This window comes from Euprymna scolopes, chromosome 24 (assembly GCF_053919585.1).
Source record: "Euprymna scolopes isolate OS-2025 chromosome 24, ASM5391958v1, whole genome shotgun sequence".
Classification (NCBI taxonomy): domain Eukaryota; kingdom Metazoa; phylum Mollusca; class Cephalopoda; order Sepiida; family Sepiolidae; genus Euprymna; species Euprymna scolopes.
The window spans coordinates 98,452,532-98,468,567 of record NC_136505.1 but is presented as its reverse complement, the minus strand read 5'-3'; the positions used below and the strand labels follow the sequence as shown (position 1 = coordinate 98,468,567).

Here is a 16,036-nt window from a genome sequence, read left to right as displayed (position 1 = left end):
AAGAAATCGATTCTCAAAACTGCGTATGTTTAACTGAAGGTTGAAACACGAAAAATATTATGGGAGGATTGAAGATGCTTGATGGAATTAACACAATTTGATCGCAAGATTTATAAAAATTTAATACGCATGCTGTTACCGTTATAAAAAGGCCATTATGATGTGACACAAGGCTCGGAAAGGGAGATTTGAAAAGCCAGTCTTCTGGAAGAAGAGCGTTCTGGTTTTAAAAAGAAGCTCCAGAAACCCCGTCTGCATCCTCATTAGGGGCACCTTAGTCGCTCAGTAATAAACTGGTAATTATCTCCTCACCACGGAGGAGATATGTGACACGAGCTCAGATTTGAACAACCAACGCCCTAGAGATAGAGAACATTGGCCTACAAAAAATATTATCAACATTCCCCGGTAGGGTCGCCTCAGGCGAATAGTAATAAACTAACCCCTTCGAAATTTTTTTAATAAGGAGAGAGAATTGAAACTAAGCTGGACGATATAGACTTTCCCGCTATTCTCTCCATATCGGTTAAGGGCGTTCTGAGGGACAGAGCGTCGATATTGTGTGTGCGCGTGTGTGTGTGTGTGTGTGTGTGTGTGTGTGTGTGTGTGTGTGTTATTGCTGTGGAGCATTATGCATTCATTTCGTAGGAATCGGATGATTATTTTTGGCATTCGTTTCTCCCGATATCTTTCTGGTTAGAATTCTTTCGAGAAAAACATCGGGTACTTACAGAAGGATATTTACGTGAAGGCGCCTCACATCCCTAAGTGAAAGTGTTTCTGTGTAGCCGAGCTGGACTTGGATTTAGCCACCGTCACCTCCCTGATGATGATGATGATGATGATGATGATGATGATGATGATGATGATGATTGTGGTTGTTGTTTCGCATCATTTCGCATGCATCGGACGAGTATTGTTGGCATTCGTTTCTCCGATATTTCCATAGTTATATTTCTCTGTAGAGTGACATCGGGTACTTATGACAAGGACGTGAAGGTTGCCAGCATCCATAAATGAAAATGTTTCTGTGGAACGAGTTGGATTCGAACTTGGCAGATCTAGTTGTCAGTAAGTATCGTTAACCACCATCACCACCATAGTATGTGTGTGTGCGCGTTATAATGCGCGTAAACTTATTGAAACGTAAAAAAAAAACACTAACTCATGCAAAATACAAAGTCAAATAAAAAGTCTTATCCAAGCAAGGACACACACACGTGTGTGTGTGTATATATATATATATATATATATATATATATATATATATATATATATATATATGCTAGAAGCATCTTATCCTGCCTTAACAGAGTTCCAAACAGACTTCGTTACCTAATTGGTGATGCCCTTTTCTCTTCCCTGCAACCTCTTTCCCACAGAAGAGGCGTTGCGAGCCTGTCTATGCTTTATCGTTATTTTCATGACAAGTGCTTGTCTGAGCTCCAATCTATGGTTCTCCCCTAGCCTGACTTTCACGAAATACATCTATATATAAACACACACACAGACGCACACACACACACACGCACACGCACACGCACACGCACACGCACGCGCGCGCACACACACACACACACACACATACACACACACACGCACGCACACACACGTATGTTTATAGAAAAATATGCTTATTTAATTATATTTTACATTTTATTTATATCAATCCTTTAATTTATGAAGCTCGATGTAACTACAGAGCATATACAAATAAATGACAAAAAGTCTATATTCCAAATTTACAAGATTTTGACAATCTTACAGTTTATTTTTTAAGCACGTTGAAATGTTCAATTATTGACAGTACCTGCTTCGATTCTGCGCTAGGAAACAGGTACTGACAGGCCTTGGACATTTTAACATGCTTAAAAAATAAACGGTAAGATGGAATACATCAGGAAATTTGGAATATAAACTTTTGTCACACACAAACACACAGATAAACACACACACACACACACAGACATATATATATATATATATATATATATATATATATATATATATATATAGTAAATAATTATGTCAGTTCCTTTAAGAAACTCGTTTCTTATCGTTGAGCACTTTCAGTTGAATTAAAAAGTCGGCGAATGTAGCTCTTATGCGTAGACTGTCATATAATGATTAGATCACTTTGACTGACGTTAAAAACATTTGATAAATTAAATGTTTAAAATTCAACGGCACTTCTCGCCGTCAACGGTAGCTATCGACTGGTGTGACACCGTGCACTGAAGATTCCCGAAAGGATGAAACACTAGTGTCTGTAGGTATTTAATAATTATAATAGGAAATAATTATATATACATATATATATATATATATATATATATATATATATATATATATATATATATATATATAAATTTAAAAGGAGATTAGAACAATAGTCTAAAGAGCTGAGTGTATTTTAATGTAACAGTGAAATTACTAGTTTAATTAAAATACAGGAAAGAAAAAGTGCTCGTTGTAATTTAGATATATAATAAGCTCGATAGTTAAATGTCCTAGAGCTAATTCAATATTAAGTAATGTGATTGATAATTTAAAATTTAAAAATCAAATTATAATCAAATTAAAACTCCGTTTCATAAGAAGGAACAACAACAAAATCAATTATCTGTACGATTATCCGAAACGATCGTACAGATAATTGATTTTGTTGTTGTTCCTTCTTATGAAACGGATTTTTAATTTGATTATAATTTGATTTTTAAATTTTAAATTATCAATCACATTACTTAATATATATATATATATATATATATATATATATATATATATATATATATATAGTACTTAGATTTGGTGGTTCCTAGATGTTAATCCAATGAAATTCCAGTGCTTATAAATAGTGCTCAATAACAGATAGAGCTTTATTATATCATATTTTTTCTATTTATACAAAAATACTGGCTACATATGTGCATACATGATTTTGTGATTTTTTTTCAAAATTTATCTTCGTTGAACTCATTTAAAACTGAACTGCTACTTTTAGCGAATATCATAATCTTTCTTATCATTATGGTTAAAGGGGAGGGGAGAGAGTAGAGGAGGCAAGGTATGTATCACTTTAGACCCATTACTTATTTACATACCAAAATATCCCTAACAGTATCTAAACATACAAATTCACATACACCCGCGTGCATATGTGTGTGTGCGCCCGGGTATACCTTTTGGAAACATAAATGTTTCCTCCTTGGTTTCATTTTACTTCAATCGAAGTTTTCAAAAATCATGAGCCCCCCCATCCCCCATGAAGTATGATACATGATTTCCATTTCAAAGCTAGCAGTTCAGTCCGGCGTTGTTCGGGCTCCATGTAATGTTCATAACTTTGCGTGCATATATATATATATATATATATATATATATATATATATATATAAAAAATAAAAAAATAAATAAAAATTACAATCAGTTTACCAAGGTAATCAACATGGTAAACTTAAAATATATTATAAATATTAAAGAAGTAATATTTACAAGTAAAGTAATCTCAACCATTTTGCTGATGAGGAGGAAAGTATTTCTTCGAAACTCCGCGGATTAAGGACTATCCACTTATCCTGTGCTTCCTTTTTAAAATTAAATATGTTTTTAACTCTTTTTCAAGATGTCTTTTAACATGTTTTATTAATCATTTTTTCATTTATATATATATATATATATATATATATATATATATATATATATATATATATATATATTAAAAAGTTTGACTCATGTACATCTAAAATTTCAAGTGTTTTTACCCAAAATTGGCAGAGGAGTTTCGTAGATTCTGCAAAGGTCAACTGTTTCAACTTTGACCTGTTAACAGCCAAATTTTTGCCCCAAAACCGATTAAAAAGCTTGCTGCATGTCTGAATACCCTTTATGTAAAATTTCAAATGTTAAGACCCAAAATTGGATGAGTAATTTGGTAGAGACCGTAGAGGTAAATTTTTAAAAAACATTGACCCCGATTTTGACCCCTTAGCATTTATTGTTTTGGGTGCAATTTTAAAAGTTTGATCTATGTCTAAGTAACCTACATCTAAAATTTCAAGTGTTTAAACCCAAAATTGGCGAAGGAGTTTGGTAGAGTTTTCAAAGGTCAAATCGTTGAACTTTGACCTCTTGACAGCCAAATTTCTGGTCAAAAACCGATTAAAAAGATTTTTCCAAATCTCAATACCCCTTATGTCAAATCTCGAGTCTGTAGACTGAAAATTGACAGAGTAGTTTGGTAGGGAAATGTACCCACACACACACAATTTCACTTTTATAGATATATAGATAGATATGGTTAACACTATCTAAATATGCAGATTCACACACTCCAGCGTGTATGTGTTTGTGAGTGTGTATGTGCACTCACGTATACTTTTTAGAACGTAAAAACAACCCCTGTTTCTTTCTAAGAGCCCTTTTCTGGCGGCTAATACTTAGTTTCTATATGAGACACAGTTTTTCGAATATTCTGGCAAAGCTCTCTTGTACCTCTCAAACATTGAGTTTATTATTATTGGCTCACATGGAGCTTTCACACAAGTCAACAAACGATCTGATTGGAAACCTGTGGTATTCTCTGGAAGCTGAGTGATAACAAGTCTCCCCAGACATCCAGCTCTCTCCGCCTCCTTCGATAGCATTTGCAAATGAATTTGCATCATCGCAACAGCCGCTTACCATTGATTTCTCGCTGGTAGTGGCCATTGGTTTATACTGGTCCCAGTTCTCTGTGCGCTTGTCCAGCCGAGGTTTGGTTGGGGCTCGCTCCTTGGTGTTTCAGTCCTTATTGACCCTTATCGGCCCTTTGGTATCATTTTTTTTTTGGGGGGGGATCGGTGATGAAAAAATGGGGGGGATGCATGATGGGGGGGGGTGTAGAACTTGTAATTATTATTATTATTATTATTATTATTACATTTTCACCCTAAACAAGGCACAGTGCTACTTTGAAGTAAGGGGCTACTATCACGGACATAAGTTGCAGTGATACTATGTAGGGAGTTGAGCAGCAAGATGTCTGTTCACATTGCACTTGAACTTCTGCATGTCAGTGCGGTTGGGGAAGCAGGATCCCAGAAGGGAATTCCAATATCTAACAGTTCTGGGGAAGAAACTATTGGAGTAGACAGCTTTTTTTATATCTACGGATCTCTATGGGACTTTGCTGCTTGTTGGGTTTGTCGGGGGTATTTATGTCGAGGGGGTACAAGGACTTGTAGTTCGTCGGAGCATTCACCATTAAAATACTTGTAAAACAGGCCAAGGGATGCAGCATTTCGTCGATGGGAGAGAGGTTGAAGTTTAGATGACAGTTCAGGACCTATCAGGTTGGCGAGTCTCTTTTGAACCCTGTCAAGGAGTGAGAGATTAGTAGTAGATGCACCAGCCCAAATGTGACAACAATACTCCATACATGGGCGAATGGTGGCCTTATAGAGGTACAGGATACTTTCAGGCGTAAGTAACTTTCTAGCACGGTAGAGAGAGCCCACCTTTCTCGCAGAAACCGCAGCAATATCCTCGATGTATCTGTTCCAGCTCATGTTCCCCGTGAACGTTAAGCCGAGGAGTTTGAACGAAGTACTTTCAGGTAATGTGTCTTTAGCCATATCTTTTTGGTGGTTGGGAAGGTTTCTTGTAATTATTAAAGGAAACGAGCTTAGTATTGTCCTCTCATTTACTGTAGTATGGTATATCTTCTTAATGGTCACTTTGTCTTACATGATTCCAGAACAAAAAATAATCTAGTCTGGTTGAGTATCCAGCTTAGTGCTGTTACTATAGGCAACACACTTAGAGAAGATGCACCATTTCTCATATAAGCCAGTGTAAGTTAACGATACAAAGGATATCTTCTTTAGTTGCGAAAATTATGTTATTTTGGATATTTAGCCAAGGTTTACTTGTAGGGGAGAATGTCACCATGCCAATTCGTCCTGACAAACCTCTGTATTTAGAGACATTATGCACTAGAATATAATGCCTAGTAGTAGGTGCTCGTCTGAACTCCAATCTCTGGTCCCCCCCTCGCCAATCTTTCACGAAAAACACCCGTCTAGCTGAATCCACTGTGAAAAATTTCCCCCACTCTATATCTGTGCCTAAATCAAAACGCAGATTCCATGAACAAAGCTTCTTTCTTAGAACTGCATGCCTGTGGAACTGTTCCGTCTGCCTGCTTCCCACCGGACTACAACTTGGATGTCTTCAAGTCCAACGTTAACAAATTCCTAATGAACCGCCCCCTTAAGTAAACACTTCATCAAATCTCCACACTAACGTAATGTACTTGCAATAACCCTTATCCCTGAGTGGCTTCCGGGCCTTGATAAGTGGTGATCACTGTGTAAAAAAAAAAAAAAAATTCAAGTTATCTTTGTTTCGTTTTCTTTCAATCAAAATTCATAGAAATCAGTGGGGCTCACACTTGACCCCTAAATTGGTTATAGTACATGTTTCTTGTAGTCTTTTGGTCTTACTTGAGTCCACAATAAGAATTCATCTGTTCTGGCGAAGAATCCAGCTTCATGCTGTAACTTGAAGCAACATCATTTGGAGAAGGGCCACCATTCCTTGTAAAAGGTAGTGTTGGTTAGCTATGTGTGTGTGTGTGTGTGTGTGTGTGTGTGTGTATGTGTGCGCTCGCGCGTGTGTGTATGTGTGTTCATGCGTGTATACTTCTTAGAACGTAAAACCAACCCCTGTTTCTTTCTAAGAGTAGCTTTCTGGGGGCTAATACTTGATTTCTTTATGAAACACATGGCTTTTCGAATATTCTGGTAAAGCTCTCTGGTATCTCTCAAACTTTGAGTTAGTAACGAGTTAAAAACATGAATTGTCTTCTCACTGACTGTATTATAGCGTATCTTCTTAGTGGTCTCTTGGTCTTACAGGATTTCAGGACAAAAGTTTATCTAGTCTGGTGGAGTATCCAGCATAGTAACATCACTTAGAGAAGGTGCACTATTCCTTGTATAAGCCAGTGTAGGATAACAATACCGAGGATATCTTATTTAGTTGCGAATATTATGTTATTTTTTTTATTTATTTATTATTTTTAAAAACAGTAATTTACGGACATGCGTGTTTCGGAGTCATACTCCTCTTCAGCATAGCTTGATTGTTATTAGGATTAGAATCCCAGACCTTATGCATTTCAGTCCAGTGCCCTAACCCATTACGCTATGATGCCATAGACAATTTGCTGTTTAGTTTTTATCGTTTATCTGTTTACGTAGTTTTTGTTGTTGATTTTTTAAATGACATTAAGGCTAACGTTTCCGCCTCTGAGATCTGGTGTTTTTCTTAGAAAGTCGCCCATTTTTTATTTGGGCATATTTTTTATTTATTTATTTATTATTTTGAAAAACAGTAATCTACGGACACGTGTGTTTCGGAGTCCTACTCCTCTTCAGCATAGCTTGACTGTTGTTAGAATTCGAAGATGGAGTACTGCTGCCACATCTGGGCGGGGGCTGCTAAAAACAGCCTATCCTGCCTTGACAGAGTACAAAATAGACTCCGTTGCTTGGTGGGGGATGCCCTTTTCTCTACCCTGCAACCTCTTTCCCACAGAAGAGACGTAGCCTGTCATTGTTCTATCGTTATTTCCATGGCAGGTGCTCATCTGAGCTCCATTCTCTGGTCCCCTCCTCGCCAATCTTTCTCAAAAAACACCCAACTAGCTGAAACCACCGTCAATAATTTTCCCCACTCCCTATCTGTGCCTAAATCAAAACGTAGATATCATGAACAAAGCTTCTTTCTTAGAACTGCACGCCTGTGGAACTCTGTTCCGCTTGCCTGTTTCCCTCCCGACTTCAATCTGGATGTCTTCAAGTCCAACACAAACAAATTCCTGATGAACCGCCCCCCCCCCTAAGTAATGACACCTTACCAATTCTCCAATACTATTGCTACACTATCCCTTTGATTACTGTACACACAATAACCCTTATCCCTGAGTGGCCATTGGGCCTTGATAAATGGTGAACTCCATGTAAAAAAAAACAAAAAAAAAACTCGGACTTTATGCATTTCAGTCCAGCGCCCTAACTCATTACGCTATGATGCCATAGACAATTTACTGTTTAGTTTTTATCGTTTATCTGTTTACGTAGTTTTTGTTGTTGATTTTTTAAACGATATTAAGGTTTGGGTTATGTCATTTTTTTTATATTTAGTCAAGGTTTACTTGTAGGGGGAAAGTGTTATCATGCTAGTTTGTCCTGACAAAACTTTGTACTGAGAGACATTATGCACTCGAAGTTTCTAGTAGGCATTCAAGTTATCTCTAAATCTTGATCTCTACATCCGGTGTTGAGGCCGCAGCTTGCGGGCTTTGGGGAGTGTGGAGCCACCCCTTAATTGCAATTGCTCCCAGGTCCACTCGGACCCGGAGTGATAATACCTGTAGGGCCCCAACTATGGGTTAAATAAAAACCGACGGGGAAAAAAAATATTCTATTAAAAATCTTTTGTTCAAAATCACTGGATTCGGCACTAAATAACATGAAAAGGGTTGATATGCCGTAAAACAAAAACAACAACTTTACCTCTCAAACACCGAGTTAGTAAAGAAATTAAGAACATCATTTCTCTCTCCTCAATTAAATATTTAAATATGTTACTATATGTCTTTCTTGTGATCTCTTGGTCTTAATAGATTCCAGGACAAGAATTAATCTAGTCTGGTGGAGTATCCACGTTTGTGTTATTACTTAAGGCACTTAAAGAAGGTGTTACATTCTTCGTAAAAGCTAGTGTTTGTCAGCCATACCGATGAGATATTTTTTTCTTTTTTTTTACACAGGGATCACCACTTATCAAGGCCCGGAGGCCACTCGAGAATAAGGGTTAATGGGTATACATTAGTCAATGTGATTATAGCGTAGTAAACATAATCAGTGGTAATGGTTCATCAAGAACTTGTTTATGTTGGACTTGAAGACAATCAAATTGTAGTCAGCTGGAAAGCAGGCAATCGAAAAAGAGTTTCACATGCGTGCAGTTCTAAGAAAGAAGCCTTGTTCATGGAATCTGCGTTTAGGTTTAGGCACAGATAAAGAGTGTGGGAAATTATTGATAGTGGTTTTTGCTAAACGAGTATTTTTTGTGAAAGTTCGACGAGGGGCGACCAGAGATTGGAGCTTAGACGAGCCCTTGCTATGAAAATGATCCTGTTTGAGCCCCGAGTACTATGTGAGTTTGAATATTTACTGAAGGTTTACTTGTAGGGAAAGTATTCTTATGTCAGATTGTTCTGACGAACTTCTGCACAAAAAGACCTTAGACACTCGACAACAGTGCCTAGTAAGCATGTATGTGCGTGTGTGTGCATATATATGTGTGTGTGTAAGTATGTACAAAAGTAGAGACCGTGAGCCACGTGACATCCAGTTGTAAAGTCCTGTTGGGGGACGGCTATTATACAATGCGACCCAATGGATTGTGTAAATATCTCCACTGGAAAATCTGTAAAAAACCTGAATATCTAATGTAATAGCAAATGCTAGGAACATGTTTACCAGCAAGAACAGTTGGAAATAAGTCATCCACTATGACTACAAAATTCCTACAACTATATGCCTAGAAGACGGGGCTGTTAAGCCTGATATAGTGATATGAGACAAAAGGAAGAAAGTGGCAACCCTAGTTGAAGTAAGCGTCCCTGATGATGTTGGCCTTAACAGAGCAGAGAGAGAGAGAGAGAGAGAGAGAGAGAAAGAGAGAGAGGGAGAGAATAACAAAATACCAAGAACTTATGTACGACATGAAAAGAAACTGGAATCTTAAGAAGGGGTCAATCATACCAGTCATTATAGGAGCGACCGGGCTAATGAAAAAGAATTTAAAAAACTATCTGGCGAATATACCCGGTGAACCAAGTACAAGAGAAACACAAACAATAGCACTAAAAAGCGTGGTTAGTATCTTAAAAAGATCTCTCGGTTTGAGTAACGAAACTAATGGGAGAATGTTTGGCGTCCGGTAGAATGCTCCATCCTCAGGTAAACAAAGTGGCAAGAAAATAAAAACAAAAGAGTGAACACATACACACACATACACACAAACACATACACGCAAACACATACACACAAACGCATACACACAAACGCACAAACACATACACACATACACACACATACACACAAACACATACACACACATACACACAAACACATACACGCAAACACATACAAACACATACACACAAACACATACACGCAAACACATACGCACACATACGCACAAACAACCCCTGCACAATTAAATCTTAGACATGGATGATCATGTCTATTAGGCATCCCAGTTCTCTCTATTGCAATTTCGCATGTAAGGTACACGGTCAAGTGAAATGTTTTATTTCGACAATGTCAGCTTCTTTCTCAATCGTGTGAAAAAAAAAATGGCTGTCTCAAAACTATCAACAGTGGGAAAATGCGAATTGGATGCAAACGGGAACAGCAAATGGCGGGCGTTGGCAATAAAATAAATGTCGCGGGAAGAATCGTTCGCAAATGTTTGCAAGTTTGTTTTTACATTTCAGGCAAAGTTAGACATGAGGTCAATTTAGAGTCGGGAATAGCTCCACACAAAAAATGGCGACGGACGCTCAATGAGTGAAAGAAAAGTAACTCTGATCGGGTGGCATCTGGAGATATTTTACGTTTTAGCTAGGAATAGACTGTAGTATCTGTTCTAATATGACTTTGTACTATGTTGATACATTAATTAATGTATGGAAGATTAATTTGTGTTTCCAAATATCTCAGTTATCAACCGCCATTTTGAACAAGCTTTACAAACGCCTTTTGGCAAATAAATCATATATATATATATATATATATATATATATATATATATATATATATATATATATATATATATAGTAATTTATAAAAATATACATGTCAATGAAATTCCTACCTAGCTCTACCTTTGTATTGAGCACTGTTGAAGTAAATATTTAAAGTTTAAGCATAAAATTATGCTTTCGTATATTAATTTATGTGATTAAACGAAGAATACACACACACACACATATATACTTTCGTATATTAATTTATTTGATTAAACGAAGTATACATACACACACACATGTGTGTGTGTGTGTACTTCGTTTAATCACATAAATTAATATACGAAAGTATATATATATATATATATATATATATATATATATATATATATAGTTTTTGATTATAAGGCTAGTCGTCTGCAGTTTTTTTCATATAATGAATTTTTTTTTGTTATCATTTTTTTTGTGTATCGACGGATTATATTTTTAGAATACTCTTCCAAAGATAATCTGTCGATACGTGGTTCCCAATGATTACAAAAAAAAAAAAATTAAATTCATTATAAATTATAAAAACTTCAGACGACTAGCCTTATATACAAAAACAACATTTCGCAGACAAATAACTTATTAGAAAAAAACAATGTAGTCAATTTAACTTCCCATTAGGAAAGTGCATCTCTAATATAACTAACTACATAGACTATACTACAAACACGTTATCGCGAAGACTAACTCTAGTTCAAATCGCCGCATTTGGGAAAACATGGCTGCCATCATTGTGAATTCCGAAGAATCATGATAGCGAATACTAAGGTCTTCCAAAGTAAAAATAATATTAATAGATTAAAAATACTTGAAGCATATATATATATATATATATATATATATATATATATATATATATATATATATATATATATATATATATATATATTCGCTTCCTCCGTTCAGTCTAAAAAAAAAAGGATACCCCCTGCTGTAGGGGCAACTGCGCGGGTAATTGTGTGGCAAGTGTTGCGCAATCTCCAACCACACCTCGCCTTAATCGGAACTGCTTGAATCAAGTGGTAAGTAGAAGTCCAGGATGACTCGAAACAATGCCGAGATAAGCGGAGAGCGCATACAGCACCTGGAAATCCCAAATGGTCATTCACCTGGTACTTGCCAGGCTTATCGTTGCTTAACTTCGGGTATCTGACGGGGACCGGTGTGCCAAGCGTAATTATGCTATATATATATATATATATATATATATATATATATATATATATATATATATATATATATATATTAGTCCAGGTTAAACGTGCAATCCAAAGAATATCCACCAGTTTTATATAATAGTGCTCAATAATCGATACACCTGTTTATATTAATATTTATTTATACAAAATAAACAGATTTGTCATGAGAATATTTTGATATACAGTTATTAATGATTAAGATCTCATCAGGCGAAAAGTCTGACCTTTTCTTTAGATGTTCACATAGAAAAGGCGAAAAAAAAAAACGATTGAAAACTTTTTAATGAAAAAACACGCTTTTCGCCCGACGAAGTCTTAATTGTTAATAACTATAGATGGAAACACTGTCATGTCAGTGTAATGAAGTCTTCACGTTTCTCTCTCTCTCTCTCTCTCTCTCTCTCTCTATCTATATCTATATCTATCTATCTATCTATCTATATATATATAGTACCGGCAAAAAGAAAGTCCGCACTTCTAATTTTTTCAAAAACTGCAAATTACAGCTAAATTTGCTGTAACTGTTTAAACAACTTATACCTCATTTGATTGGCCTTTTATTCTTCTATAATTTTACCGCTTCATATTTGACTTTTAATTGAAATATTCTAGTTCTAGTGAGTGAGAAAAGAGAGAGAGAGAGAGAGAGAGAGAGAGGGGGGGGGGAGAGAGAGTGTGTGTGTGTGCGTGTGTGTGTTTTGCACTATGGTAATTACAACTTAATTATTATCATACAAACATTATTGGTTACATATGTGCGTACATGTTTCAGTGGAATCCCAATTCAAGGATAACACTTCATCAGATAAAAAAAAAAAAAAATCGATTCTTTTTTGGTCCTATGAAGTGTTATGCTTCAATATATATATATATATATATATATATATATATATATATATATATATATATATATACTAGTAATGGGACGATTCCAATTTTTTGCCTGCTTCCGATACAATTACTGATTCCGATTCTTTATAAATCTTTAAATATTAAACTATTAAGTAGTTATTTTCCCCGATTACTGTAAAAAACACACGTGTAGATGTTTTCATAGACGCCAACGTATACATGTAAGGGGAGGGGAAGATCTATAGGTTTTAGTTTTACTTGTAGTTAAAATTCAATAATTTTGTTATTATTTTTTTTATCACAATCAACCACAAAAGATTAAGCTTAAATCACCCCCCCCACACATATATATATATATATATATATATATATATATATATATATATGAATGATTACCAAGAATTCCTCATAAGCTTTGGTTTCGGTTTATAACCTTGTTGGTGGCAATCATCGTCACATCTTTTTTTACTTTTGGAATCAGTGCTATATATTAGGTACAATATAATATATAATAATCGATAATGAATTGACATTATAATACTATATATGAAATCTGCGTAAATTAACATATAATATTTAGGCTCCTCTGTTGGTATATCTATATCTATATCTATATATATATATGTATGTATATATATATATATATATATATATATATATATATATATATATATATATATATATATATATAAATCTTTCAGAATGACATAAAAAATACCTGAAAAATATGAACTCTAGAATCCCATGTTATCTTAAATATAAGAAGCTGAACTCTCTGCTAAAAATTGAACCAGCATTTTTTTTTTTTCAGCTTTCAGGGTTTTTTTTTGCGGGGACTGGAACTAGGATTGATTATCAGTAGTATTTGAAGTATTCGTATTGCTATCTTAAACTTCGCAACGTTTCGGCCGATGTAACCTCCAAGCCCCTTCCGGAATATATTGTCACTCTCGGGAATCTTTATTTCGAACTTGGAAATCTTTTGTCATTACGAACTTTTTGATAAAAGGTTTCAAGTTGGAATTCCTTACAAGTTCCCAAGATGGATTAGAATGTTCCGAGTTTCGGAAAGATGAACATGAAGAAGCTCGGAAATTACACCGGCCGAAATGTAATAAATATAAGAATCGAGATAAGAATAATAGTCCGTATAATTTCAATAATGCAAAATATATTTTCATAATCTGATGATATGCGTCAGAAAAATATATTGTTAAAATTTTAGAGAGGGGATAAGCGATTTGTGCGTTTGTCATTTTTTCTGATGTGAAGAGCACCCTTTCTGTTTTAGCAGATTGTAAAACCGACTTCGAAATCTGATGGGCGACTACATCTTCTCAGCCATGCAGCTTCTCTATCGCAGGATAAACAGTGCTACTCTTTCTCTGTTCTTTCGTAACTTGCATGGCAGGTGCTCGACTGAGCTTCGTTTTATACCCCCTTCCCTGTATAATATTCGAACGAAAAACTGGTCTAACCACAAGCACTGTCACTAGATTCCTTTATCACCCCTATTAACCTAGAACTAAGTGGCACTTCCATGAGCAAAGTTTCTTACTTTCCAATAAATAAATGAATAAATAATTAAATTAAATTAAATTAAATTAAAAGCAACCTAAAAATTGCCCGTCTATATCGTCAGTAGCTTGCTTCCCGGCTTATTAAAACTGCGGTTTTGCAAGTAAATATTTTATGCAGAGTACAAAAAAAAAAAAAAAAAAAAAAAAAAGGAAAGAAACGCTGGCTCTAGTTATTCGGTGATCTAAGGTGAAGTAATAGTCTTTTTCAAAAATGCTTGTGTCGTAGCAAAGTGAAAAAAAAAAAAAAAAATTAAAGGGCGTTTGTTGCTGAGCAAATATCAAAGAAAGCGCACAAAAAAAGGAAAGAAAAAAAGACATGTCTTACTGCAGAGGTAGATGAGGCACGTGATGATAGCCATAGTCCGCTGTTTGGGGCAGTCGTTAGCAGGAATGGAGATTTCGGGTCTAGTGCAGGCCTAATATATTACGGATGGCGACCCGGATGTGTGTGTGTGTGTGTGTGTGTGTGTGTGTGTGCGTGCGTGATATGCATGTTCGATGGTGCGTTCGTAAAAGGTGGTTCCGTAGCACAAAGCGCTGCCTTTTCTTCCTTTCTTTCTCACACCCGCTACCGCAACAACCACTGCGGCGTTCGGCTGGTGCGCCTCGTCGTTTGTGATGGGAGGAGCCGACCACCGAGTCGTGCAGAAGGGCGGAAGGGGGGTAGGTCAAAAGGGAAGGGGCGCAACTTCGAGGGCGATGACGACTTGAAGTTAAAGAGATGCAAAGATGACGTGAGAACCCCCCCCCCAAAAAAAAAACGAACAAGACAAACGAATTGGACATTTCAGATTTCGTTCTTCCATCCCTTTTGTTTTAATTTTAAATTTTTAATATGAGTCATCGTTTATCAAGGCCTGTAGGCCATTAGAGGATACAGGTGTTTTTTTCTTTCTGTATTCATTTCTTCCTTTCTATTTTTCTTTCTTCTTTCTTTTTTTTTAATTTTCTTCTTTCTTGTTTTCCTTATTTTCTTTCTAGCTTTATTTTTTTGTTTCTCCCTTTTTTATTTCAATTCATTTATTTCATTATTCCTTTAATCATTTCTTTTTTTAGTTATTTTTCTTCCGTAACTTCCATCTTTTTCTTTTTTTTTATACAGGAATCACCACTTATCACGGCCCGGAGGCCACTCGAGGATAAGGGTTAATGGGTATATATTAGCCAATGTGATTATAGCGTAGTAAAGATAAGTAGTGGAAATTTTGTAAATTGGATTACTTAGTGGGGGGGGGCGGTTCCTCAAGAACTTGTTTACGAGGGGCGTGCAATAAGTAATGACCCTGACCCACTTCCAGTTATCTGATCTAGCTGAAATTGATGTGCAATGATTTATATCTCTACGGGGGTTGTAGCAAATTACAGCTCTGAACTAATTGTGATTTTTGTTTTACAGGTGTTTGAACTGAGTCAGGTGTGAAATGGAGCCTGTTGAATGTCGAGCAGTGATCCGGTTTTTGTATTTGAAAGGACGGACACCACAGGAGACTTTTGATGAAATGAAAGAAACTTATGGCGATAATGCCCCATCATATCACCTTGTAAAACGC

At 35.9% G+C, this 16,036-nt stretch overlaps 1 protein-coding gene across 1 annotated transcript in view; it reads right to left on the bottom strand.

The window, feature by feature from the left end:
- Positions 1-15,048, bottom strand: part of LOC145246859 (matrilin-1-like) — a 163,622-nt gene extending 148,574 nt beyond the window's left edge. Inside the window, exon 1 of the mRNA XM_080108705.1 lies at positions 14,812-15,048. Coding sequence (XP_079964831.1) covers positions 14,812-14,845 — 34 coding nt within the window. The 5' untranslated portion in view covers positions 14,846-15,048. The remainder of the gene's footprint in view (positions 1-14,811) is intronic.
- Positions 15,049-16,036: the final 988 nt, after the last annotated feature.